Source organism: Rhincodon typus, chromosome 6 (assembly GCF_021869965.1).
Source record: "Rhincodon typus isolate 14 chromosome 6, sRhiTyp1.1, whole genome shotgun sequence".
Classification (NCBI taxonomy): Eukaryota; Metazoa; Chordata; class Chondrichthyes; order Orectolobiformes; family Rhincodontidae; genus Rhincodon; species Rhincodon typus.
The window spans coordinates 46,752,079-46,773,190 of record NC_063337.1 but is presented as its reverse complement, the minus strand read 5'-3'; the positions used below and the strand labels follow the sequence as shown (position 1 = coordinate 46,773,190).

At 40.3% G+C, this 21,112-nt stretch overlaps 1 protein-coding gene and 1 long non-coding RNA gene across 7 annotated transcripts in view; one reads left to right on the top strand and one right to left on the bottom strand.

Annotated features, from left to right (window-relative positions):
• Nucleotides 1-2,171: 2,171 nt before the first annotated feature.
• LOC109924691 (four and a half LIM domains protein 2) overlaps nucleotides 2,172-21,112 on the bottom strand; it is a 31,603-nt gene continuing 12,662 nt past the window's right edge. For 5 of the 6 annotated variants that reach the window (XM_048598212.1, XM_048598209.1, XM_048598211.1 and 2 more), the window contains exons 3-6: nucleotides 17,324-17,498; nucleotides 12,839-13,008; nucleotides 4,894-5,080; nucleotides 2,172-3,448 (exon numbers count right to left, since the gene is read on the bottom strand). In XM_048598212.1, the coding sequence (XP_048454169.1) occupies nucleotides 3,297-3,448; nucleotides 4,894-5,080; nucleotides 12,839-13,008; nucleotides 17,324-17,498 (684 nt within the window). In that variant the 3' untranslated portion in view covers nucleotides 2,172-3,296. The remainder of the gene's footprint in view (nucleotides 3,449-4,893; nucleotides 5,081-12,838; nucleotides 13,009-17,323; nucleotides 17,499-21,112) is intronic. The other variant, XM_048598213.1, reaches the window with a different exon arrangement.
• LOC125483333 overlaps nucleotides 3,373-21,112 on the top strand; it is a 58,278-nt gene continuing 40,538 nt past the window's right edge. The window contains exon 1 of the long non-coding RNA XR_007262295.1: nucleotides 3,373-3,475. This is a non-coding gene — a long non-coding RNA (uncharacterized LOC125483333). The remainder of the gene's footprint in view (nucleotides 3,476-21,112) is intronic.

The window sequence follows — 21,112 nt, the reverse complement described above, 5'->3', positions numbered from 1 at the left end:
AATTACCATTAATCATACTAGAAATTGTCCACGCCTTTGTTACCTCCAAACAGAACTATTCCAATTACAAAGGGACCACATTTTCAAAAATGCAAAACGCGGTCTCCTGAGGTAGTGCTTCCTTACACAACAAACAAGTTTCCTTATTAGTTTCCCAGCTAGTCACCACTAGCTTTCAGTGCCCACTTGCTGCCATCATGATGCACTTTGTGGTTTTCCGTATGTTAATGCCTGCAACATATGTCACAGAGTCTTGTTGAGACAGGGAGTGGTGAGGTGAGTACCTTTAAACTGGAATATCACATGAAGTTGTATGACTGTCTTAGAATGACAATGTGGTTTAGAAACTGTGCTGTAAAACAAGTCAGTAAGGGATAAGGAAAAGGTTTGGCTCCATATCACTGAGGAACTAGGGCTCAGGGAACCCCTGACACAGTCAAAACTTCAGTGCAGCCAGGGAATAGTGTCAGTTCAGTGGTCAAAAAGTTTTTGCTCAATACAGCTGGAATCTGGAACATTGAAGTAAGCCCCTGGGGAGTAGTCAGCTCAGAAACTCAAATGATTGTCTGCTCTGTGAAATTGGTAGATGGGAGCAAAGGAAAGCTTTTGCTCAGAGCAGCTCGGAGCTGGAATGATGCCAGTTTTAATTAGATGCTGGGGTCCACACTAGTGAACTAAGTGGTATGCAGTCTTGGTTAAGAGATTGAGCAGTTGAGGAATAATCAGTTGCTGGGGCATTTTGACTGGTAGTCGTGATGCTTGCCAACTCCATGCAGGTACAAGAAAGAATTTTCAGGCTGAGTAGGATTTACTGTCTAGGGAAAACAGAAACCAAATTTTTGACAAACAGGACCTGAAGTCCCAAGTCAGGAAGACAAGTTTAAATTTTATTTGCTCACGGCGAACACTGACAGTTGTGTAGATTGATGAGAAAGTTCATGGTATCAGCTTTTGGTTGTAATGTATAGTTTATGATGTGTTCAACCATCGCTTACCTGTTAATTTATGTTTAACTCATAAATTATGGGAGCAAGACTACAAGAGAGTATTGGCTGTTGCTTTGCGAGTCTTGTATAATAATGTTTCTTCCTTTTGTTTAAAACTGAAATTTTGTAACTTTATTCTTTTGGTAAATATCTGGGATTTCAAATTTTATCCATTTTACAACAAAAGTTATTGGTCCCTAGCTGCATTGTAACGTTGCATTCCTGAAAAGTGCAACTTCAACAAATCAGATTTTTACATTACAACCAATTTAAAAGCTGTCGTTATGGTCAGCAGACCTTTCTTCAAAAAAAATACTCTGTAAGGTGAAATACTTTTTGCTAAATTCCTATATTATAAATTAAATAACATTTAAAATAAAACTTTAAGATTATAAAAGATTTTCTTTTTTTAAAAAACTCTTTCTAATCGCCTCCTGCTCACTGTCTCTCCCAGTATCTCCTGCTTCCTGACCTCCCTCTTGCCTCATCTCCCGTCCCTGAACCTCCTGGTCCACATCGATCTTTTTTGTCATCCTGCTCCCTGACCTTCTCTTTCGCTGAGCCTCCCACTCCCCATATCACATTTCTCTCCTGAATCCTCACTGTGAAGGGCATGCCTTTAACAGCTTCCGCAAACTGCACACAAAAGCATTTAAAGCAGAAGTAGGGGGTCACATGATTATTGCAATCCAGTCAGCGCATTAAGGGTAGAATTGAGCGCATCAAATATCTCCCTTACGAAGTGACAATTTACGCAAGTTACCAAATATACATGGCCACAAAGAAAATTATAATTCAATAACAGATCAATGTACGAACTCGAGTTAGTTTTCTGCATATACATTATGTACAAAGTCTTTAAACTGTGCAGTTCCTCGTATGGTATGCGTGCATATCCTTTTGGATATTCCACATGTACAATTGCATTATGAAAATAAATCTCCCTTTGCCCGTAGCATCAATCCTTAAGCTTCAAAGAGCATTTTTCAACATTATATAGTCAAATGGATGATAGTGTCATGGAATATGCTTGGAGATATGAATGAAAGATGAATTCGGATAAAGGTAATAATTTCCTAAAGTTGTTGCTGTACTAAAGGAATTGTTTGGAACTTTATCCTTCTGAAAATAGTTTTAGTGGAGCTGTACATCAAATATAGTAGATACAAAGAAATAAACAATCCATTGCATAAAAGATTCTTTATTTTAAAGCTATGTCAAAACAAATTTGGGGCATTTAATAATAAAGGGAAAGTCATCAATAACCTTTTACAAAAGTGTCATACTCCAACCAGTATATACTACAGTGTCTGGTAGTTTGTATGCAGTTGGCTGGACTGCTAGTTTGGGACATAGAGTAATACCAACAGTGTGGGTTCAATTCTTGCGCTGGCTGAGGTTTCCATGAAGAATTCTTCTCTGAACCTCTCTCCTTGCCTGAGTCATGGTGATCCCTAGGTTAAATCACCACCAATCAACTCTCTCCAATGAGAGGGTAGGCCTGTGGCAACTATTCCTTTGCCGTAGCATAAGTGTCGCATACATTTTAAAATTTTGTGCAATCAGATCAGATGGCAAGGAGACCCTCCAGCCAACAATCTGAGTTCAGATGCTGTAGTCATTAATACTCTCTTCAAAAATTCAGTGGGTAATTAGTAGAGAACTACAAAGTATATTTCTTCTTTACACACATTGTTTTGAAATACTTAACAGTTGAGAAAAATTGAGATGCATGGTGATACCTTCAAACAATATTCACTTCGTGTATTTATTCATGCAGTATAACAAAATGTTATTTGGAAAACTGCTTTTCCTAGATGTGAGTACATAAAACAGTCTAAAGTTAGCCTAATAATAAAGCCTGCACGTGGATCTTTGTTACTTCTAACTCAGATGCAATGCAGGCAACTCAACTGACAGTCACTTTTAAATTTGTACTGCATTACTTCTATAGTTATACAAAAACTCAAAAGTTTTCCATCAACAGATAATTCTTTACTGATGTAAACACTTTATTTGGACAGCTACTATTATCATATTACAGGAATATATATGTTTAGTTGTTCATTTGTGGTACACATATACTAGATTAAAACACTAAATTTTAATTTGAAGATATCCTAGCACATTCACAAAAACTATCTTGAAATTAATTAGCATTTTGTAAACTTTTTTTATGAAATTGTCAAGCAAAGTAACTGGACATACAATCGTGGATAATTCATACAACAGTGGGTGATAGCCAGGTGGGTTGCTTTAATGCATTTGCAGTCAACGTTATTACAAAATCTTCTGTTGATTGATTTGCTCTCACAGATTCTTGCCGCACTCAGGGCAAAGGATGTCATCTCGTTCTGTGAGGAAGCCACGCCCCACAAGTGAGATGGAGCATTTTTTGCAGTTGAAGCAATCATTATGCCATTGGCGCTCCTCAAATGAGATGTACTTGGTTCCTCCAAGACCTGGAAATAAGTTAATTCCAAAAGAAGGTAAATAGAGAAATAAGGTTTAACTACAACATACGGGTATATTATGTAGAACAAAGGCAAAATACTGCGGATGCTGAACAAGAGTCATATCAGACTCAAACCATTAACTCTGTTGCTCTTTCCGCAGATGCTGCCAGAACTGCTGAGCTTCTCTAGCATTTTCTGTGTTGGAGTGATATGGAACAGATTACCATGAAGACAGTGGAGGGATAGTAATTTGAAACTGCATTGATATTTAACAAAGATATTCTTTAGAGCGGTTCCGTTTTGCTGTCATAAATTTAGCTCCATGTTTCATGACCTATTCAAGCTGAAAAGACAATGCACAGTCTCCCTAAACTGCTCAAATCTGAACTGAATTTTAATCCAAATCCAATCCATTGCCAAGACTATATTTTTCCGATTACACCAGATAATTTTCTTCACCCCAATCATCACTTTAACTCCCATTTATATCTTTATCATCTCCAGGCTCAATATTTTTAATGCACTCTGAGCCAAATCTCAAAAACAAACCTAAACCACTTCAAATCTGCCCACAAAAGAATCAAACAAAGAACTGCAAATGCTGAAGAGCTAAAACTAAAACAGAGATTGATAGAGAAACTCAGCAGGTCTGGAAGCATTTGTGGAGAGAAAATGGAGCATAGCACTCTGAAGAAAGGGTCACTGGACGTGAAAAGTGAACTCTGTCTTCTCTGTACGGATGCTGCCAATCTTTCTGAGTTTCTCCAGCATTTCCTGTTTTTGTTTAAAACCTGCCCGTACCTGATTTTGATGGAGGTGTTATGAGCAATAGGGAAACGGAAAAAGCCTTTGTATCCCCAAGAAGAAATTATACAACTTTAAAAAAGTACATTAAACACAAATAAGGGAAAGTTCAGCTTGTGGGCTAAACATTTAGATTAATTTACACCTTCCTTCTCTCTGCAGTAACCTGGTGAAAAAAAGTGTCAACACACTGCTGAGCCATCCTGACATTTATCACTCTCCAAGGCTCTACAGAACCTTCCTCCTTTAAGGGGCTCCTTAAAATTTACTTGCTATCCACCTTTTGGTGATCTGAGCTAAAATCACTTCATGTAGCTCAGTTTTTGTGATATATTTTGTAATAAAATGCTCCTTGGGATAACTTACTATGTTAAAGTCACTTTAAATATTTGTTGTTGTTGTTGCTTTTAATTGAACTGAAATTTGCTGTTTCTAAAATTAGGCAGCCACTCAAATCCACTGAATTCCATAGGCAGGGGAGGTGAAAATTACTCCCCAGGTAGTAGAAGAATCAGATTAATTCTAAATATTTTTCTCTACCATATGTCAAGTAAACATGTCTCAGTGGATAAGCAGTACAAAATATTCATTTGAAGTGTCATTGATAATTTCCTCCTTCCACAATCACATCATAATGAAGAACTTACCAGTTATTGGATTGGCACAAGCAGCACACTTCTTGGCATAAAGATTACTGAAGCAATCTAGGCAGTAGGCAAATTCATCCCGTGAGGTGAAACGTTGACCAGCCAGTGGCATTTTGCACCCTGTGCAGACAAAACATTCTTTGTGCCAGGGTTGATCATGGTAAGTGACACCTCCAATAGTAATGGCCTGGTAGGCAAGGTGAAATATAGGCAAGTACAAGTTACTTCAATTTTACCAGGTAATGATTCATAACTATAACACATCTTTAGTTAAAATATTGAGTGTACAATGAAGAAAGGATAAATGATATGATATTTATATTGCTGAAAAAAGCATATTTTGTCAACACTTTTCATCTTGCATTCATGGGGACAATTTAAGAATACAAATTCAATGGAAAATCAACATTTATACTGCACAGTTGGCAAGTGGATTCTGATTAGTAGAGGCATTGCCATGGAGAATTAACCCACTAATGCTGATTGATATTTAACTGCCAGGCTTTGTTTACATTTTAAACAAGGCAGGTTGATTTTCATTGATCAGGGCACAGCCCTGAGAAGAGAACCAATGAATGGCAGTCATCTATTTTGTTCAGTTGAAGCAGGGGCCCTGCATGCACATGTTCTTTCTGTCTGGAAAGAACAGGGCCCTTTGCATTAATATTTGTAGCTTTCAGTACACACAAGTGTGCCACACTGTGAGACTGATTGGTAATCCTAAATTGGCTGTGAGTGTAATTCTTCACGCACTCAGGATTGTCCAACAAATGTTGTCCAATTGCAGAATCACATCTAATGTTCGATGCTGTCTTATGAGTTGTGTAAGCATGGGCTGTTTTGGTCTGGTCAGTACCTTGCTTGTTGTGAACAGCTGAAAGAATATGCTGGAAGGGAAGGGGATTCTGAAATAAACAGGGAGAGGGGGGAGGCGGATAGAAGATGGATAAAGGAGAAGATAGGTGGAGAGGAGACAGGTCAAAGAGGCGGGGTTGGAGCAGTTAAGGTGAATGTAGGTAGGGAGTTAGGGAGGGGATATATCGGTCCAGGGAGGACGGACAGGTCAAGGAGGTGGGATGCGGTTAGTGGGTAGGAGATGGAATTGGGGCTTGAGGTGGGAGGAATGGTTAGGGAGGTGGGGTCGAGCTGGGCTGGTTTTGGGATGCGGTCGGGGGAGGGGAGATTTTGAAGCTTGTGAAGTCCACATTGATACCCTTGGGCTGCAGGGTTCCCAAGCGAAATATGAGATGCTGTTCCTGCAGCTTTCGGGTGACATCATTGTGGCAATGCAGGAGGCCCAGGATGGACATGCCGTCCAAGGAGTGGGAGGGGGAGTTGAAATGGTTCGCGACTGGGAGGTGTAGTTGTTTGTTGCGAACCGAGCGTAAGTGTTCCACAAAGCGGTCCCCAAGCCTCCACTTGGTTTCCCCGATGTAGAGGAGGCCACAACGGGAACAGCGGATACAGTAAACCACATTAGCAGATGTGCAGGTGAACATCTGTTTGATGTGGAAAGTCTTCTTAGGGCCTGGAATGGGGATGAGTGGGGAGGTGTAGGGGCAGGGGTAGCACTTCTTGTGGTTACAGGGAAAAGTGCCAGGGGTGGTGGGGCTGGAGGGGCTGGTGGGGATTATGGAGCGGACAAGGGAGTCCAGAGAGAGTGGTCCCTCCGAAAAGCAGATAAGGGTGGGGAGGGAAAAATGTCTTTGGTAGCCCAAGCTATGCCTGCCTCGTTTGTAGGATACGTGGAACAGTCCCTCTTCCAAAGCTACACTGGCCCTATCCCCCACCTCTTCCTCCGTTACATTGATGACTGTATTGGCACCGCCTCGTGCTCCCACGAGGAGCTCGAACACTTCATCCACTTCACTAACACCTTCCACCCCAACCTTAAGTTCACCTGGATCATCTCTGATACCTCTCTCTCCTTCCTGGACCTCTCTATTTCCATCTCTGGCATCCACCTGGAAACCGATATCCATTTGAAGCCCACCGACTCCCACAGCTACCTAGAATAAACCTCCTCTCACCCACCTTCCTGCAAAAAGGCCATCCTCTATTCCCAAATCCTTTGCCTCCGCCGCATCTGCTCCCGAGATGAGGCATTCCACTCCCGGACATCCCAGATGTCCTCGTTTTTCAAGGACCACAACTTCCCCTCCACAGTGGTTGAAAATGCCCTCAACCGTGTCTCTCGCATTTCCCGCAACTCATCCCTCACACCCCCTCCCCGCAATAACAACCAAAACAGAATCCCCCTTGTCCTCACGTACCACCCCACCAACCTCCGAATCCAACGCAACATCCTTCGACACTTCCGGCATCTGCAATCTGACCCCACTACCAAAGACATTTTTCCTCCCCACCCTTTATCTGCTTTCCGGAGGGACCACTCTCTCCGTGACTCCCTTGTCCACTCCATACTCCCCACCAGCCCCACCACCCCTGGCACTTTTTCCTGCAACCGCAGCAAGTGCTACACCCGCTCCTACACCTCCCCACTCACCCCCATCCCAGGCCCTAAGAAGACCTTCCACATTAAACAGATGTTCACCCGCACATCTGCTAATGTGGTATACTGTATCCGCTGTTCCCGTTGTGGCCTCCTCTACATCGGGGAAACCAAGTGGAGGCTTGGGGACCGCTTTGTGGAACACCTACGCTTGGTTCGCAACAAACAACTACACCTCCCAGTCGCGAACCATTTCAACTCCCCCTCCCACTCCTTGGACGACATGTCCATCCTGGGCCTCCTGCATTGCCACAATGATGTCACCCAAAAGCTGCAGGAACAGCATCTCATATTTCGCTTGGGAACCCTGCAGCCCAAGGGTATCAATGTGGACTTCACAAGCTTCAAAATCTCCCCTCCCCCGACCGCATCCCAAAACCAGCCCAGCTCGTCCCCACCTCCCTAACCATTCCACCCACCTCAAGCCCCAATTCCATCTTTGACCCACAAACCGCATCCCGCCTCCTTGACCTGTCCGTCCTCCCTGGACCGACCTATCCCCTCCCTGACTCCCCACCTATATTCACCTTTACTGGCTCCAACCCCACCTCTTTGTCCTGTCTGTCTCTTCTCCATCTATCTTCTCCTTTATCCATCTTCTATCCTCCTCCCCTTCTCTCCCTATTTATTTCAGAATCCCCTTCCCCTCCCTCATTTCTGAAGAAGGGTCTCGAACCGAAACGTCAGCTTTCCTGCTCCTCTGATGCTGCTTGGCCTGCTGTGTTCATCCAGCTCTACACCTTGTTATCTCAGATTCTCCAGCATCGGCAGTTCCTGCTATCTCTGAAAGAATATGTTGTTTGATAAGTCTTTGGGATGTACGCTCTACAAATCTGGTGTGAGACCAGTACTGAAATTCGTATACTACATTACTTATTGACTTGATGGCAGCATCCTCTTAGTGGCAAACACCACTTACTTTGCTACTGCACAAAAACAGCATGAAACAGTTAGCTTCATCTGTTGCTCAAACATTTGAGATATCTTCAGGATAAATCTGAGATGGACTAAGTACTTTTCAGGACCAGGAGTGAATGCCTTAGGATCTTTTGTGAGTTTACACAATATGTGACAAGAACTAATCTGATCAGAGTAGCCATTACCCAATGGCTTTGATGTGCCCTATTTCAACATCAGCTGACACAGTGAACAAATGGCTCAGGCCCTATTTATGAAGTTACCAATATGCCGCTTTTATAATTTGTGGAACTGTGTGAATCCCTACACATATATTGACAAGCGAAGGTAGGTTCGGTGGCACTGGGATAGTGAGGCTAATTTTCAGTTTTTTACATTTTTATATTTTAACTTTGATGCAGGCAGTAAACACCCATCTGCAGATTGTCTGTGGAAAGAAAATACAGGCTGAGCATATAACCGGTAACCACACTGAATCAACAATTTCTTCACCCCACCAAAAGTAAAAAAAAAATCAGCTCCCATAAACATTTAAATGTATTTCTTAAATCTACTGATCATTTCAGAATATGACCCACAGCTTGTCACTGTCATGGCTTCACTTTGTAATTTACACCCTGGAATTCTTTAAGAGCAAAATTTCCTTCTTAAAAGTGGAGGATACCCAAACTGAATATAAAGCTTCTTTGCACTTCCTTTTAAGGACTGTACCATATTGGCCTATAAAACAATAGAGCTTTACAACTTTGTGCTGACTTTAAATGATTTGTTTACCAGTACATCTGATACCTCAGAAGAAATATAAACCTCACCTTCCCCTTTGAGTGTGTATTTATTTCTGCTATTTTTATCAATACGTTCCTGCATTCTATTGAATTGATCATTTTTTCACTCATTCACTTAAACCAACATTGCAATTTTCTGCTTTCTCGCAATACTATTAGGTTTAAAATAGTGATGGAAAAGGATAGACCGGATCTAAAAGTTAAGGTTCACAATTGGAGGAAGGCCAATTTTGACAGTATTAGGCAAGAACTTGCAAACGTTGATTGGGAGGTGGATGTTCTCAGGTAAACGGGTGGCTGGAAAATGGCAAGCCTCCAAAAATGAGATAATGAGAGTCCAGAGACAGTATGTTCCTGTTAGGGTGAAAGGCAAGGTGTAAGTATAGGGAATGCTGGATTACGAGAGAAATTGAGGTTTTAGTCAAGAATAAGAAGGAAGCATATGCCAGGTATGGTCAGCAGGGACTGAATCCCTAAAAGGGTATAAAGGTAGTAGGAGTATACCTAAGAGGGAATTCGGGGGAGCAAAAAGGGGACATGAGATAGCTTTGGCAAATAGGGCAAATAAGGAGAACCAAAGGGATTCTACAAATATATTAAGAACGAAAGGGTAACTAGGGAGAGAATAAGGCCCCATAAAGACCAGCAAGGCTGCCTATGTGTGGAACCGCAGGAGATGGGGGAGATACTAAACAAGCATTATGCATCAGTGTTTACTGTGGAGAAGGATATGGAAGCTAGAGAATGAGGGGAAATAAATAGTGACATCTTGAAAAATGTCCATCCTGCAGAGGAGGAGGTGCTGAACATCTTAAAACGCATAAAGGTGAGTAAATCCCCGGGACCTGATCAGGTATACCCTAGAACTCTGTGAGAAGCTAGGGAAGAGATTGCTGGGCCCCTTGCTGAGATATTTGTGTCATTGATAGCCACAGGTGAGGTGCTGGGAGACTGGAGGTAGGCTAACGTGGTGCCACTATTTCAAAAAGGTGGTAAGAAAAAGCCAGGGAATTATAGACCAGTGAGCCTGACATCGATGGTGGGCAAGTTGTTGGAGGGAATCCTGAGGGACAGGAATTACTTGTATTTGGAAAGGCAAGGACTGTTTTGGGATAGTTTAGTAAAGCAAACGCCAAATTGGACCGTACTAATAAGGGCATTGAATACAAAAGTTAAACTTGTATTAAACACTATAGTATCATGTATTGTTCTGGGTGTCACATTTAGGAAGGATTTTAGGAAGGTATTGTAGAGGATCCAAAAAAAAAATGAGAATGGGTCCAGGCATAAGGAACTCCAGTTAACAGTGTACGTTGAACCTATTTTCTTTAATGAAGAAAAGGTGGAGAGGGAATTTGACAGCGGTAAGCAAGCTCCTGATGGGGTTGAATAGATCAGATAAGTAGAAACAGTTTATAGTGGTCAAAAATTGAAAACCTGGGTGGGGGGAGGGCATAATTAACAAAAGAAACAATGGTGACATGAGGAAAAGCATCTTCACACAGCAAATGACTAGGATCTGGAATGTATTCTTTGGCAATACAATGGAGTTTCAATCAAGACATTTGTGACAGATTTGGATTTTGTCAGGAAGGGAATTCTATACAATGCTACAGGAGAAGGAGTTGGAGTCGAATTAGGTGAATTACTTCTTCGTAGAGCCAGTGCAGAACACGGTGGGCTCAACAGCTTCCTCTTAGCTGTAACCATTCATTCATTCTATCATTCAGCCAATACAACACAAGAAAAGTGATGGACACATTCAAGTTGGATGTTATCATCTTAAATGCAGATGATGTCACAAAAATACAACATGTAAATAAGGAAGATATGGGGAGTTGGGGGAAAACTGAGATTCCAGAGTTAATAGTGCAGTGATGGAAACAGAAATTATCTTTGTAAATCATTTTCTTATGGTCAGAATACTGAGCTTGACAGCAGAGGAGAGCCATTGGAGAAAGCTGGTGAGATTGATTATACCAAGGACTGCAAAGAAGTCGAGGAGGACAAGAAGGGGTAATGTATAAGAGCAAATAAGATTATATGTTTGTGACCACACTTGGTCAAGGTGCCGTGGCAGGAATGAAATTTGATGGAAGAAATTCTAATAGAGAGAAGGGCATTTTGGAAGGTAACAACTTGCTTAGCAAAGAGAGATCGGAGAAGGAATGTGATAGAGGTTTTGAAAGAGGGGGACCATATCGAGAAGGAACCATGTTTAATTTATAGCTGTCATAGGGACCAGGAAGCTAAGGAGTAGCAAACAGTTCAGTAGCAATAGGGTCAAGGAAACATAAAAAGAGCAATATTTCTTTCTATTCATTCATGGGATGTGGGCATCACCAGCCATACCAGCATTTATTGCCCATCTCTAATTGCCCAGAGGGCAGTTAAGTGTCAACCACATTGCTGTAGGTCTGAAGTCACATGTAGGCCAGACCAGGTAAGGACAGCAGTTTCCTTCCCTAAAGGAGATTATTGAAACCAGATGGGTTTTTCTGGCAATCAACAATGGTTTCATGGTCATCAATAGACTCCTAAGTCCAGAAATACATTGAATTGAAATACCTATCATGGAGGATTTGAACTTAGGTCCCTGGAACATTACCAGGGTCTCTGCATTAATAATCTAGTGATTATACCAGTAGGCCATCACCTCCCATCATCTCGCCTATAGAAAATGTGAGCCCTTAGAGCCGAAAGGGGGAAGATGAGAAATAAACTAAGAAAGCTGTGGTTCATGCCTGGATAGGAGGGAATCTGAGAGGAATATTAGTTCTTGGCAAAGAGAGAAGAAGCAGGTGTTGAAGGTAACTCAATAGATATGATCCCAGGCTTTGTGACAAAGAGATCCATGGGCTTCTCAAACTTGTTGGAGGGGAGAACCAAAAAGACAGAAGAAAGTGCTATAAGTACATGTTGGTACATGGTTGCATTGTCTTTGTTTTAATTTCCAAAAAATTGTCTTAATCTCCTAGTTTTGCATGCAAACAAGTATCTGCTATCTTATCTAAGGAACAATTATTCACTAGTGAAACCAAATATTGAATAGCTTTGGGATCCTTAATAGTCTGTTTCATGAATTCCACACGCAATTTTACCTTCTCTTATTGTTTACATGTAAATTTCAAGTCGGAATTCATAGAATCCCTACAATCTGGAAACAGTCCATTCAGCCCCAACAAGTCCACACCACCCCTCCAAAGATCATCCCACCCAGACCCATCCCCATCCCCCTACCCTGTAACCCTGTATTTCCCATGGCTAATCCACCTAACTTACACGCCCCTAGACACTACAGACAATTTTATCACACCCAATCCACCTAACCTGAACATCTTTGAAATGTGGGAAGAAACTGGAGCACCTGGAGGAAACCCACGCAGACACAGGAAGACTGTGCAAACTCCACACAGTCACACAAGAATGGAATCAAACCCGGGTCCCTGGCACCGTGAGGCAGCAGTGCTAACCACTGAGCCACCATGTCGCCCCGTTGCTATAACCAACAATTAGGAACAGAACTTCCAGAAGATTTTTTTCGTTTGTTATTGATTCAGTGCTGCTGGTGTTAGTTCTGGTCTCCCTAGTGCTTTCCACTGGAGTTAATTAGCTTAGCACAAGGAAACCCGAACGTTCTTGATTTGACTAGCCCAGTGCCACATCACACAATTGGTTTAAATCCATTGAAAGTGTTACCACCCACTGACCTTGTAGTTTAGTGTCTCACCTTCTTGCACTGCACACAATGCATGGCAAACTGCTTTTCATAACAAGGCACACAGTAGTTCTCATTGTCTTTTGGGATGAAACTTTTTGTGCCTATTGGTTGTTGGCAACGATGACAGATGAAACAAGTCTCATGCCAGCTGTTACCCATGTACTCCATCTTGCGAGTGCCTATGTTTTAGTAAGAGATGCAAAGGATATTTAAAATCCAGATGCTACCTCTTCTATTCTCACCAAGTCATTTTCAAAAAGTAAAGAATAGGCAATAGTTTTCCTGTAGCAGCCTGTGGAGCGTGCTATACAAGGCATTATTATTAGATCTTGTCAGCTGAAGCTGAAACGAGCTAATGACCTGTAACACAATAACATTAAAATGTTTACTAAATTACATTTTCTCAGAATTTAAGTGTCAGCTAAAGACACTAAACAATTAAAATAATTTTCTTCTTCCCATCTGTCTAGGAGTTAGCAAAGTTTACTTCACAAAGATTGACTCTATTGGTGCAAATTTAATGAAGTTATTCTGCCGCCTCAGCTAGTCATTGCTACTTTACAGAAAATCACAAAGAAAGAACACTGGAGCAAAACACTGTCTATCAATGTGTTTCTGAAATTACCCTCTGTTGCAGACATCTTCTTCTGAAAGTATGACATTTGGAGCTCAGCTTTTCTCGATTGTGTGTGTGTGTGTGTTGTGTGTGTATATGCTTGTGAGAGATGTAATGGCTGATTTTGCGGTTACTTAGGGAATGACATCTCTACGTTTATGGCATTGAAATTCCTCTTAAGCACAGAACTGTTCTATTTTTAGATGAGAAAACTCAGCCCCAATGAAAATTTCATTTCAGCAATGGGTCTAAAATCTCATAGTTTGCAACCCTATCTATGATAATTCATCACAGCATAACATTCATTTTTGACAGTTACAGCCAGGCAGAATGAGCATCAACTTTGTATGTTAATTGGATATAACACACAGGATGCACCATCTGGTCATCATCAATCTGGGGTGGTCACAGTTGCACATAACAGTCATATCAAATAAATAGTTTAACTAAAATATGTTATGTAGATGACACTTTGCTGGAGCAACCCACTTAATGCCAGTTTAAAGAAGATCGCCAAATGTTGGATTTGATAATAGCTCTGAGATTCAGCTCAGCAATATTCAGTTTAGCAGTAACAGAACAGAATTGCCGTATACTCATCATAACAACAGTTGAATTAGTCAACACTGATTGAGTAAATGATGTCAAACAATCATAAATACTGATAATCTAGAGATTGAATGGAAAAAATAAATAATTTATATTTATACGGTGCTTTTCATGAAATCATAAGCCAGGGGTGACTTTTTTGACATGTCGGCAATATTGTAATGTTTGAGAATAAAGCAGTCAATTTGTGTACATGTCTCACAGACAGCAATGAGATGACATATTTTTAGTGACGGTTCAAAGATAAACATTGATCAGGACAAGAGGAAAACACTCCTCCTACACTTTAAATCATCATCTTTTGCATTCTCGAGAGTGGTCACCAGTTTAACATCTAAACGTGGCAGTACTACTGATAGTGCAAATCTTAAATTATGTTTTGGTCTCTGGAATGGAAACTCTTGAACCTATAATCTTCTGATTCAGAGGCAGCAGATACTGGCATTAAGTGAAGGGGAGGACTGGAAACAGAATTATCTTGATGGTACATAAATATTGACTGCAGTTTTGTGAGTACAGCAGTAAACCAATAATCCATGCAGTCCCTGTGAAAGCATAATATACAGCTTATTAATAATTGAATTCTGACAGTATTGCTACAGGCTTTACTTTTTTTGTATCCTGCTGGCAACAGTGCAAATAAAGCTAAAGACTATTTTCTCATGACAGTTCTTCAACCAAATATTTAATTCAACCATTCACAGAGAAGAAAAACCTCACTGATTTCAGTTGCCAATACTGGGAGCTTCCAGGTCTGTTTTGTGACAAATCAGTCCTAGGAAACAATGAATGCAAACCTGTTAGTTTCACTCTTTCACAGATCATTTCACCTGGCAACATTGTTTCCAATTCTTAAATTCATAGGCCTCATAAACTGAACTCAAACTGATTGTTGGCTTCTAACCTTGCCAGAGAATTTGGGATCAGTGTGCGGGCACCTAAATTGTATGACGCATGTTGGTTCAAGTTTCATTATGTACTCATATATCATTTGATCTATGCGGCCGAAAAATGCATTTTTTGGAATGGATCACACCAATCTTCACTTTATCTCACTCAGTATACCAGCCTCCAGCATGAAGAAGCCAGAAAATGTTGGTGATGGCAGAATCTCAGGACAACTCTTTGATAGTTGTGAAAAGCCATATTGAGAAGCTTTGTGGATATTTGGGGCTGTTATATATATTCAAATAACTTTAGTTACGTTATTAACCAGGTCTTGAGACCACAACCACAGAGATTTACATATAGCAGAGACTGAAGCAGTGACTCAATTTAACTTAGGTGATATAACTGAGCAGTTCAAGAACTCAAATTACAGTACAAAATAAACAAAACTTAACCCATATATTTTCTGAAAGAAATACTTTGACCAAAGCAAAAATAAATTTGACATATTTTCTGACATAACTGAAAAAATAACAATCTACAGATGATATTTTTTAAATGTTTGATTTGCAATGATTTGCAACTTAAGCAATGCTTCAGTAAAATATAATAGATAATTATGACGATTTTAACATTTTACTTTCAACTCCATTGTCTTCAGACTGAGGGTAGCCAGTTTTCTGGTTTGTGAGTTTGATTTAAATCCCTTTAGGTGCAATAAAAGGTTATATTTAAAAGAAAATAATAATTTAATGAGATGTGGGCATCAGTAATTGCCCTTAACAATTGAGTGGCCATTTCGGAAGGGTGGTTAAGAGTAAAGTACATTGCTATGGATCTGGAGTCACTTATTAGCCAGAACAGAAAAAAGAAGCAAAGTTGCTTCACTAAAGGACATTGACAAGATAGGATTTTGCAATAATTGATGATACTTTCTTGGTCATCACTACTGTGCTTTCAACTCAAGAATCTTAAAATGTTCTTAATTTAATTGAATTTAAATTCACCTGCTGTTGTGGGGAGTCTTGAATTCATGCCCCAGGACATTAGTTTGAGTCTCCAGATTGCCACTACACATTATCTTCCCATATGCTAGCATGTTGTGCTAGTAATAGAAGAAAACCTGAAAGTGATAATAATAGGGAGAGGTGACGGCCTGGCGGTGTTATTGCTGGACTGTTAATCTAGAGAGAACAGGTAATGTTCTGGGAACCCACATTCAAATCCTGCCATGGCAGATGGTGGAATTTGAATTCAGCAAAAATCTGGAATTAAAGAGTCTGTTAATGACCGTGAAGCCATTGCCAATTGTTCGAAAAACTATCTGATTCCCTAATGTCCTTTAGGGAAGGAAACTACCATCCCTACCTGGACTATATGTGACTCCAGATCCACAGCAAGGTGGTTGACTCAACTGCTGTCTGGGATGAGCAATAAATGCTACTTAGCTAGTGACACCCTCATCCCGTGAATGAATTTTAAAAAAAGTTGGAAGGCAACTTGGGTTGTTGTTTTCAATGTGAAGGACATCTCAAAATCTAAAACTGTTCCCTCTCTCTTTACTTGAAAGCAGTTGTTATATTCATCATTCTCAACAAGTACGAATAGTAGGCGTATTTTGTGGTTGCCATCATTTGCCCAGAATGGGAATTATAATGCTAAATGGAGATTATAATGCTAGACACCAGAATGACCAGCTGTCAAACTTAGATAAAAACAAAAAAAAATTACAAACGCTCAGCAATATGTAAAACATTCTTAGGGAGAACAAATCAATTAGCATTTTGATTGTGGGTCCTCTAAGAAAACTGATCCATTCTGTCCACAGATTCTGATTGATTATCTAAATTTTGGGAGTGTTTCAAACTTCCAAAGGCTGATTTCCACTTTTGGCAATATGGTAACACTTGTGGTATTGGGTTGGCTGCTTATTAAATAATCTACCTAATATTGCCTACCTAATATTGCTCTCCATTTCCTACTATCTGTTTTCCCTTATAATTGAAAGTTAATATTAGAACTTCAGCAACTTCCAGGCTTGCTCCAACAGGGGGTTATTTCTAGATTGTACCCTTATCCACTGGGCTGTGAACTCTGCAGCAAGTGAATCTGACAAGAGAGGGGGAAAAAATCTATTTGGATCTGTTTTCTTCTGCACTGCAGAAAATAGAAGCAACACTGATGGTGACCCAAGTATTAATCTATAGCCCGAACCTTCTCAACTCAAGACTGGGGTTGTGCAATGCATTAATGAGCAAAGAAAGTGAAAGAACATTTGGACCATACCTACTGGTTTGAAGAATCAATCTACCAACAGAAAATATGATTTCATTGATTCAGGTAGACATTCAAGAGTTAAAATAGGTAAACTTTGCTCTGACCTGGAATTATTGTCTTCTTGCAACTCTGACACTTGGAGGAATACTCGTTTGAATAACAGTCAGTACAGAGCAATTGGTCATCCTTGGCAGCGAAAGGCTTATCCGCCAGTGACCGTTTGCACTGAAAGCAATGAAAGCAGGCTTCATGCCAGTGGCGATCCTTATAGGACAAGTCCTGTTGGAATCAAATTATAAAATAGAAATGCAAAGCTGCAGCATCTCAAATTGTAGATTAAATGTCACACAGTTTACATTAGAGTTAATGTTCTCTGCCTCTATGAGGGTAGGGCGATGTCTCGATGTGTCCTGTAGATAACACAGATGTTTTTGGTTTACATTCTTCTTTGACAATTAAAAGCATGAGCTGTACAAAAATGATCTTGCACATATGCACAGGAAGTGGCTGCACTAATAACTTAAAAATGTAGAAGTAACTCCACAGTAACTCCTGTAGAGATTTATCTTTATGGAAAATGTCAGCAGAGGTTAGCAAATTACTTTAGAGAGCATGCTTAACTATAATAAAAAGTGAAACTGGAAAGTATTCATTTCTTTCAAACTAGTCCCTTATATCGAAATCTTTTGCACTTATAGCCATCGTTATACATGCATTCATGGCTGATGTACCACATATGGTTCAGTTTACATATTATAGAGATGGAATAATGGATAGTAAGCATTAGAAACTGGTACATAGATAGCCCTCAAGAAATTTTTTGGTGAATTTACTTGCTGCCACCTCATTGGGTGGACGCTGTCTAGCAATGAGTGTATTGACATACAGAAAAAGACCAATTGGTCCAACAAACCTCTCCTATCCTCCATGGCCCAGCCTACACACTCCATTAACCCTATCTCACCCCGCACACCACCTCACCCCATCATAGCCACCTAGAGGAAGCAGAAAAGCAAATAAGTAAAACTTTCAAGCAAAATCATTGGTGATATTCTTCTCTGACCCCCAGAAGCAATCAGTAGTGAGTAAGTGCTATTAGTCCATCTATTTTATAATTAAGTGTCCTCGTACAGGAACTTGTCCAGTTCCATTTTGAATTCTTGCTGGAAATCACACTCACATCATACATTGGTAACTTAATCCATAAATCGATGACTCAGTGTGAATAGAACCTGCTGGCATTGAAACTAGCTCTATGGTTAACATCTAAATTGCCCAAACAGAGCCAAATATGACTTTTTTGTGTCAAACCTTTTGGCGTAGAAGGAACACTTGAATTGTTACCCTTGAATCCGAGATAGTAGGAACTGCAGATGCTGGAGAATCCGAGACAACAAGGTGCAGGGCTGGATGAACACAGCAGGCCAAGCAGCATCATAGGAGCAGAGAGGCTGACGTTTCGGGCCTAGACCCTTCATCAAAAAGCTTTTCTGATGAAGGGTCCAGGCCCGAAACGTCAGCCTTTCTGCTCCTATGATGCTGCTTGGCCTGCTGTGTTCATCCAGCCCTGCACCTTGTTGTCCTGAATTGTTACCCTGATGGGTTAAAGACAAATGGTAAAAATCAGATTTGATCAAAGGAAATTAGTACTGGCATCACCTCACAAATGCGAAATATGATTTTCTGTCACACACATTTTGGTATGTTTTCTGGAAATATATAAAATAATCTTAAAAATGTAGATTAGAAATTTTTTATTTTGTCTTTCCCACAGGTTTTATAGCCAGTTCAAAGCAACATTAGACTATTTCCCTCTATGTGAAACATGGGTGGCAGTTTATGATATTTAAATTAATATGAAAGGAAAATTCTTCAGAAATAGCTCATACTTTGAAAAGGGTATGACTTTGTTTATTGAAAACTCAGCAGATGAAAAGATGTAATGAGGAGAAGAAACCCTGGTGCCTGAACATCAAATGTTGGGGCATTGAATTCTCTCTAATCTCTTGCTATTTAATTGATTTTTACCAGAGTGCCAGTGTGAGTGGTACGGTTAGCTTCCTTGACCAGTGATGATAAAATTAGCAAGAATTTCATTAACTGCCGAATCATCTTTCTGCTAACAATGAGAATGAGTGATCATCAATTGAGTACAGTGCTGATTTTCACTGTGATGAAGTCTATGGTGATATAACTTTCCTTGACTCTCTGTTCGACTTCAAACAAGGTGGATAACTATTTGGTTCACAAAACAGAGGGCAACTGTTATGTGATGAAAAATGAGTTGTGATCTTAAAAAGGAAGTAGGAGAAAGATAATTTGAGGTGAAATTGGGAGGCGAAAATAAAAGTTGTACAGAAGACATTGGCTACTGCATAAATTTTGACCATTATGCCCTTGTGTATCTTTTTTGGTTATTTAGTAGCTTACTGTATTAGAGGAAATGGTGAATGAATTAAAAATGTTGCATAACTCTCTGGGTTGGATAAAATTCAAAGATATTTAAACTGTCAGATCAAGATCTGGTTTATTGTATTCTTGTTTAACAACTAAAAATATATGAAACAACCACATTTTGACATTATAATGTCTCAAAGCAAAGTGCCTTTTCTCAGGACAAAAGTATTCATAAAACTATACTAATAACTTAGTAGATAGTGCATTACATATTCTGCAGTGAGGCCTGCAAACTAAGGAAGCCCAGGCTCAATCTTTGATATGAACTGAGTTAATTGCTCTGGTAAGAGTGTGCAAAGATGACTGTGCAGTGGATCGTTGTAACCAAGAACTTCTATCAAACTTTATACAATATTTATAGAGGTAAGTAGAAGAGGACATTCTGACAACTCTACTGCTCAGGACCTAACTCCATCTGCTCCCACCTCAGCAGACATTATCGATGTCATATGCTATCAATTAGAATAGTAGAAGATAACCATTAACCTACACCTCCCCCAAAGTCTTTCATTTCGATCTATTTAAATCATTATCGATTATCTATTAGCATTTCTCTTAACATTTAACCATTACCAATGCAATCATCCCACTTTCCCCCTTCAAAGTCTCTGTCTCAGTTCACCTTCAGGAGGATAAGATGTTGGTAATTGTATTTCTGCTCCTTCCTGGAATTATCTTGAGCAGACTGGGCATGTAATGTGATACAACAACTGGTACCTGGGTTGTGTCAGTCACAACTACTTGAATGCAACAGCAGTGAAGAGAAGTCCATGAAGGCTGGACTTGGGAGACAAACCAACAGCAAATGGAAGAATCAAAGACAGGAAATGGGAAAGGAGATGGCTTTAGATCAAACATACTTCTTTTTCTCTCTGGAAGCAAAACGTCAGCCCTGACTCTGCAAAAAGGAGCACCTGCAGTTCCTACACTGTGCACCATAGAAATAATCATGAAGGAATTACTGAACTTCACCTCTAGGAATGAGGAAGAAGGATAGTCAGAAAAGGAAAGACTTTCTAGTGGGCCAGTCCATGATTTTGGGGAGGAAATGGACATGTCAGTTACTGTAGGTAGTGGAGTTGCTTTTTTAACTCCAGAAGCTTAAGACTGCTCTAGAGGGTGTTCTCTGTGGATCCGAAATACGTGTTTCACCTTGCCAAGGCAATGGCAATGCTGTTACTGGGCATGTTGGAAGAGACACAGACAATACTGGAGCCTTAGGAATGATCGGTGGGTGGTGGGAGGACTACTCCACACACATGTAAACCTGAGCCAAACTTGAAGGACACTAAAGGAATCAGAGATAGTAGGGACTGCAGATGCTGGAGAATCCGAGACAACAAGGTGCAGGGCTGGATGAACACAGCAGGCCAAGCAGCATCATAGGAGCAGAGAGGCTGACGTTTCGGGCCTAGACCCTTCATCTGATGAAGGGT